The sequence below is a fragment of the Triticum urartu genome, chromosome 4 (assembly GCF_003073215.2).
Source record: "Triticum urartu cultivar G1812 chromosome 4, Tu2.1, whole genome shotgun sequence".
Taxonomy (NCBI): Eukaryota; Viridiplantae; Streptophyta; class Magnoliopsida; order Poales; family Poaceae; genus Triticum; species Triticum urartu.
Window position 1 is genome coordinate 430,187,034 of NC_053025.1, and position 7,585 is coordinate 430,194,618.

The window sequence follows — 7,585 nt, forward strand, 5'->3', positions numbered from 1 at the left end:
CCGAAGTTGAGCGTCCGCGAAAGTCATGTCATCATCAAGCTCATCGCCCTATCACATAATCAAACAATATGGTGAAGACTGACGTCGTAATCAAATGAGAATCACATCTAAAGGATTAGTCATACCTCTTGGGTGACCGCACCCTCATCATCCTGATAAGCATATGAGGAACTCACATCGTCCCTCTGATGATGAGATGAGGGGTCCGATGGTGTACCAGACCTAGAGGCAGATGGTTCATCAATTTCGGGATCACGGCAACCGAGAAGATTCGATAACCGCCTTAACTTCCTGGCCTGACACTGTAACATGAACAAGTGTGGAAGATATGAAACTCCGCAACATAGACTACCTCTCATAGTGAATGCGATTTGTACCTTAAGGAATGCTCGTAGTGAACCATCATCATTGCCTTTTCCAACCGGTGTTTCCTCCAGAATAGACTGGCTCTCATCAGCTGCTTTCTTGATCTCGGTGCGCTGCGGATGAGAAAGAATGAACACGTTAGCCATTCAAACATGTGTAATACGGCCAACAGGAAAGTAAAGAAGAAACACTTTACCACATAGTTAATCACCGGAACAGCAGGGACTCCGTGCCCTACCCTGACATCTCTGTTGTACTTCCCCTTTGATAGATCCTCAAAGTTTACGGGTTCTTCAAGAATATCCTCATTATATGTCTGCGGGCATATCTCAACTCGAGTATTTTCAAGAAGCCATCGTATGTAGTTATCAAAAGCAAGTGGACTATGCTCACGAAGCTTGGCGCGTGCACTGCTACGAGCTTCCTCCACACAAAGCTGGAAGCGGGTAACATACGAAGCATGATGCTTGTCCCAGTCCTTTATCTTCCGCTGCCTTCTCCTGTCCAACCTGCATGGTACAAAACCAAACATTAGCAAAATCAAGGAGTGACGATGCTTAGTCAATACGGTTCATGCTCTCTTACCTATGAAGTGCTTTGTCCGTATCCACCCATTCCGGCGGGTGAGGCTGGAATAGACCAAACTGACGACACACGCGATGTGGCAAATGAAACTCAACAGCCTAGTTGCATATCAGTGGGCACCGCATACGCCAGAGATCCCTACCCCGCAAGCACATCGGGTTGATGGTAAACTCCGGGGTGTACCCAAGTCTGTCATCGGCGCCATATGGCTGCCATTCCACCTATGAAATAGGGCAACAATGCAAAATTGGTGAATTTTTTTCAGGCAAACATGAGAAATGACTGAAGTAATGACCTCGTTACCTGCTCAGGCGTAATCGTGTCGAACTCGGCAACGTACTTCTGGTACATGAGATTGACATCGTTCGTCATCTCGGAAACCACATCCCACTTGTAAGCCCAAGTGGGGCGCCGTAATTCGTCATCTTCATCTTCATACCAAGGATTAAACCTGACGCTCTTCGGGCGTCCAACAGGCACACGCTCCCAGCTCCATACAGAAAGTAGAAGCATATTACCACCAATGCCTGCACTATCTGTGATCCTGCAACACGCATCGTCCAGCTGCATATGAAAGAAAAACAATGTTAACTTGACAGCAAGCTTGCATTGTTAATGAAGAAATGAGTTGATCACAAAACAGACCAACTACCTGTCGGTACAAGTAGGCAAGAGTCGCTGAACCCCAGCTCCATTTGCTATCGAAGACGATCAACGCCTTCAGCCACATCCATGGAGCGTTCTTGCCAGTGGAGTCAGGAAACAAAGTCCTCGACACAACATACCACATGTAGACACGAGCATGTGTCTGGATCACGTCATTAGTGGCATCCGGAGGGCACGTCGCAAAGTGAGTTTGAATCCACGTGAAAGCAGCTCCGAGTGCTTTCCTTTCCTTCTTCTTCTTCTCTTCTCCCTCCTCTACATCAGCCTCAGCCTCGGTAGGAGCCATAACGATAAGAGCAATCATCTGCTCGGGCCACCCATCAGAATCGGTGCTCATACAGAGAGGCATCCCGTCGATAGCAAGACCGGTTATCAACGAGACATCCTCGAGCGTCACGGTCATCTCCCCAGTCCGAAGATGGAAACTATGCATCTCCGGCCTCCACCGATCAGCAAGAGCGGACACCAGTGGAGCGTTCAGATTCGGCGTGGACCGGCTGACCAACTGAATCCACAGGAGTAGTCCTGCCTGCTTGATGTACGGTGTGTACCGCTCGTCGTAAGGCATGGCAGGACCAGAGACCCCGTGATACCGAATCTTCAAAGGTTCAAGCTTCTGCAAAAAACAAGTAATGACAAATCTTAGGGCATGTAAATTTCAACTTAAGGCAAAATATTTAGATTACTCATTATTACCATCTCCTTCTCGCGCATCATGTAGGCCCGGTGTTTCGTGTCGTAGACATCGTCGAGAAGCCAAACCATCCTTACAAAGTTCAAACAATAAACATATATGAGTTCATCTTCATCTCAAATATCGGTATACACTAAACATCTAATATGTGTTCAATTACAAGAATCTCAACATCTCCTTCTCACACAATGAATATGTCATATGTGTTCAAATAAACTCAACATCTAATATTTCAAATAAAATCAACATTTAATATATATCTAAAAAAAGATCATATATCTCTACAAAACTCAACATCTCATTGTTATCTATATAAATAGGCATCTCACACACACACACACACACACACACACACACACACACACACACACACACATATATATATATATAAACAAAACAATCTAGGGTTTCACTAACAAGAACTATATATTGTGAACTAAGCAACAACACTACGGTACTACCACTATGACTACACATCCTAAATCAAGCAAATCAAGGGTTCCATCAAATCTTGGACAAATCTCTAAAATGGCAACAAATTTACGGAGGAAAAGAAAGGGAACGGAGGAGTTTACCTAGTAGGATGGATTGGAGATCGAATCCACGGATCAAATCTTCAGATCTGAGAGGGATGTGGGGGGGGGGGAGGGGAGGGGGGCGCCGCCGCTGCTCTCTGTCCAGAGAGCGGAGAGGGGGAAGAACTGCCTGGCCGGGCTGGGCCGATGCGCTTTAACTCACTGTGCAGCGCCCAAGAGCTAGGCGCTGCACATTACAAGTGTGGCTCTAAGTCTGAGGCGCTGCAGTGCTGTCTGTGGGGCCGCACCTGAACCAGGTTGTCACGCTGGTAGGAGGTGCGACGCCCAAGAGAGAGACGCTGCATAGTAGTGTGTGGCGCCCAGCTGTCGGGCGCAACACGAAAGGATCAGCAGAGTGATTTTTTTTTGAAACAAGGTCAGTTTATGATTTGGTTTGGCCCTTAGATCAAATATGTGATTTCTGCCTCGTTTTCCCATCACATGGATGAACCGCCCGGCGACTGCGAACGACCTAAAGCTGCATGTATAATTGGTGCGTGGGTCTGGCCTGGCCCGTACGTATCCTACCACCCACTCACCAGTGCAAATCTCATGCGCGCATCTGCATGCATGCGACGCGTACGGCCGGCCGCCCGGGCTCTTGCCTGCCTGACCGACGGCCGTGGTGGCCGTGCCGTGCAGGCGATCGATCGGGCTAAACCTAAAGCTCGCCTTGTGTGGCAGTGGCAGCGGCACCGGCATGGCAGCGCATGTGGCTTGTCTCGGCCAGCGCGCGCGATGGATCGGCGTCGCTCGAGGCTCTGGACCGGACTGGACCACCAATAATGGACAGGAAGGAACATGCAGCGACACAGTGCATGCCGTGCTCCATTGTGCGCGCGGCTTTGCACGGCGTCGCCACATGCGCTCCTCTGCCTCCGATCCAGCCGGCCACCGCCAGCAGCTTAGGTGGAGCTCGGAGAATACTCTGGTTCACTGGCTGGATGTATCTATGTAGGTCGTGGTTTCTTCCTGTGCATACATGGTACTGCTTGCTGGGTCGAGGAGGGCTCGGGCCTAGCACGGACGGCTGGTAAGTGATTGGGCTTTCCGGTAGCCTGCTGAGTGTCTCTAAACTTTCCACTTCACCAGCACATGTGTGCCGCTCAACAGAAGAAGAAAAAAAAAACCCAGTACACGTGCGTGTGTTCAAGGTAGACATGTTTGGCTTACAGAGCGCCAGGAATCTGTAACAATGCCTCTGAACTTTGAGCAATAAAGTACAGCATTTACCCCTTAAAAAAACTGAAAAAACATCTTCACATGGTCACCCCTCACCAGTCTCATTCTCCACCTCAAGCGACAGATGTTCAACGAAGAATGACAGCATGGTAGCAACAAGGGGACATCTCTCTCACGTCTACTGACCGTTGATTAGACCACGTACGGCGGACGACGGGCCCTGTCCGCGCAGAAATTTCACCGCCAGGCCTGTTCCGAACCAACCGGCGCCGTCGATCCCGAGATCAACGGCGGAGCCGCGACGCAAACCCCTGTTTCCGGCAGACACCAGGGGAAGATTCCCCGTCCGCGAGAGTGACTCTACGCTACATACTCCACACTTAAAGTTTCCCCGCTGCACTGCATTGCACATACGCGACACTGACGCCTTTCAGTGGCGGACGGCGACTGAATAGACGGCTCGTCAGAGAAAGCGGCCACGCTTAAAGCAAGGCACTCGCGCGCGCACGCACGAACCGCACTAGTCGATCGATCGACCGGGACATAATAGGGCCATGCATGCTCCATTGCTCCTGCACCCTGTTGCTCCATTGCTCCTGTCTACGACTCCAAGCCTTTTGTTTAAGGATGACAATTTTACCCATGGACATGGATATTCATGGATATCCGACCCAAATGGATAGGGTCTGGATATGCTTTTGTGTCCATGGACGCCGCCCAAATCCGACCCGGTTGCTCGTGGGTAGGGCATGGATATAATATTGTATCCGTGGATATATCCAAACCCGACCCGATAGTGTGACTTAATGGGCCAAAATCTGTTATCCCTACCCCACAGTCACATGTCCCACTGCAATTTTACACTTTGTTATCTAAAACATGTAAAAGAAATTGCACAATCTCCGTCGTGACTTTTATTAGTTGACATTCAATCCCCTCTGTAACATACTTCAATGCCCCTTTCCTTATTTTTATCTCCTTATTAAATGACTCGTCATTCACAACTATTAGAAAAATACTAAATGATCTTAGCTTGTTAGTGGATGTTGATTTACCAGAAGTTGATGTTTAGCATAAGTGAGGCCTAGCCTACCACAAGGTGAAGAATGAAGAAGCTTATGTTAACACTGTGTTATGTGTAATATATATTTCTGGAAAAAGTCTAAATAAAACCTTGAATTCGTACTCTGAGTCTGAATCAAACCCCGAACTCGAAATCCCTAAAACTGTCACCCTGATCTTTCTGATCCTGGCTAATCCCGGCTGAATGTTCATTTGTGAGAATGGAATTGCTTACGTGGCAGATATGGAGGGGAAATCATGACCAACTGGGCTGACTACGGGCCATACTTGTCGCCTCTTAAACCCACCACCAGACCGGCCCTTCTTTTCCCCCGTTTCTATCTCTGTTCCGTTCTTGTTCTTCCCTATATCTCGCTCGTATCTTCAACTTCAGGCGCGCCGACGATGGTGAACGGCGGCTGATCATCAGGAAGGCAAGACGATCGCCGCTGGTGGAATAGACGCAGGTAATGTGCGCCCCCTCCCAGTGTTTTCCTATTTGCATGGGCCGCCGTTTGGTGCATATGGCTAGGGTTTTAGATAGTGGTGGTTGTTGAGGATTCCATGTATTTTACAGAAAAAGTTAGTGGTTTGTGCTTAGTGTGTGGTTCCTTGTCAAAAGTTGTATTGTCCATGGGGTACTTAATTTATCTGTATTACTGTAGGTGTTCTTTCTGTAATCATGGATCCGAGCGAGAAACTGTATGTCCGCTTTCACTTTGGAGGGCAATTTGTCCGGATTGGTCCTGAGTTAGATTATGTAGGAGGCGATGAGGAAATATCAGAGATAGAAAGGGACAAATTGTCCTTACCGGAAATCACAGGGCATTTAGGTGATCATATCACATACAAAGATGCCATGAAGCTTTATTTCTTGCTGCCAGGTAAAGAACTTTCAGATGGCTTGATGTTTCTTTTCAATGATGCTGGTTGTATGAAAATGTCAGAGTACACAGCTGATGGAGGAGTGGCTGATGTATATGTTGAGTACTTTGGAGAGGAACATGAGAAAACTGAAAAGAGTGGGAGCGATTTTGAAGAAGAGATACAGAATGAGGAAGAGGGAGATAGTGAGGAAGCACCTGATGTTATCATCAGTGCTGAAGAACAAGTGGACTTCACTGTTGCCAATGTTAATGGATTGTCTGACACAAATGAGCATGTGCTTGTACCAGATGACACTGGAGTTATAACTTCAGTTATTGCCAGCCCTGTAAGGAGGAGAGTGAGAGAGAGTTTCAGAGTTCAGTATGGACAGAGTTCACAAGTGACTTATGCTATGAAAGCAAGCTCTCAAGTGCTCAATCCTGGGTCAGAAAGTAGGATGATTAATGAAACAGTTCAGCAACCAAGAGTACCAGAAAGAGAAGAACATAACAGTGAGTCTCAACATGACAGTGATTCAAGCAGTGAAGATAGTGATTATGTGGCAGGTAGTGACGACAGTGGACTAGAGGAAGAGTATGTGGAACTTAAGGAAGAAGCAAAGGCATTTAAGAAGAGAATTAGAGATTCTAAGAAGTGGGCACAGAAAAATCCAACAGGTGCTGTTCCAATTGATTTAGTTGCAAATGTTGAAGAGGTGATAGGAGAAGATCACTTTGATTCGGACGATGAAGATTATTCATATGATGAAGATAGTGATCATGATGGCCATGTTGTGAGGAGGAAGAGCAAGTACCCCAGGTATAACCCAAAGGCAGACATTCCAATGTTCGGTTTAGGGATGGTTTTCAGGAGCAAGGAGCAGATGAGAAAGGCGCTAATAAAATATGGACTGCTCACATTTAGAAGTATAATATTCATGAAATCAGAGGAAGATAGGATCAGGGCTAAGTGTGGATGGCCTGGATGCCCATGGCTTATATATGGTGCTAAGACTACCAGGTGTTCTAGGTTCCAGGTGTTAACATTTGAATCTGAACATGAGTGTGCACCTAATAGAGACAATCATCTTGTTACCGCTAAGGTTATATCAAGAAGGTATGAGCACATCTTAAGAGCCAACCCCACATGGAAGATTGACAGCATTAAAGCTACTGTTCTTAAAGATTTCTTTGCTGATGTGTCAACATCCAAGTGTAAGGCTGCCAAGAAGATTGTTTCAGAGAAACTACTAGCAGGTATGAAAGAGGAGTACACCAAGGTATTCGATTACCAGCTAGAACTGCTGAGGAGCAATCCTGGAAGTACAATATTTGTTGGCTTGGACCCTACTAATATGGAGCAAAATATTTTCCAGAGCTTCTATGTGTGTTTCAGTGCTATGAAACAAGGTTTTAAAGCATGTAGAAGGGTGATTGGACTTGATGGTTGTTTTTTCAAAGGAGCATGCCATGGTGAGCTTCTTTGTGCTGTTGGTAGAGATGCTAATAACCAAATGTATCCAGTAGCTTGGGCAGTGGTGGAGAAGGAAACAACAGAAACTTGGGAATGGTTCATTGGTCTTCTTATA

At 46.9% G+C, this 7,585-nt stretch overlaps 1 protein-coding gene and 1 long non-coding RNA gene across 2 annotated transcripts; both read right to left on the minus strand.

The window, feature by feature from the left end:
* Positions 1 to 398: 398 nt before the first annotated feature.
* LOC125553900 lies at positions 399 to 1,001 on the minus strand. Its single transcript, XR_007304254.1, has 3 exons — positions 952 to 1,001; positions 563 to 875; positions 399 to 479 (listed from the first exon to the last, which is right to left on the minus strand). It is a non-coding gene; the product is annotated as an uncharacterized LOC125553900 (long non-coding RNA).
* A 916-nt stretch (positions 1,002 to 1,917) lies between these two features.
* LOC125554782 (serine/threonine-protein phosphatase 7 long form homolog) lies at positions 1,918 to 2,436 on the minus strand. Its single transcript, XM_048718205.1, has 3 exons — positions 2,314 to 2,436; positions 1,995 to 2,233; positions 1,918 to 1,921 (listed from the first exon to the last, which is right to left on the minus strand). The coding sequence occupies exons 1-3, from the start codon at positions 2,380 to 2,382 to the stop codon at positions 1,918 to 1,920; spliced, it is 312 nt and encodes a 103-aa protein (XP_048574162.1). The 5' UTR covers positions 2,383 to 2,436.
* Positions 2,437 to 7,585: the final 5,149 nt, after the last annotated feature.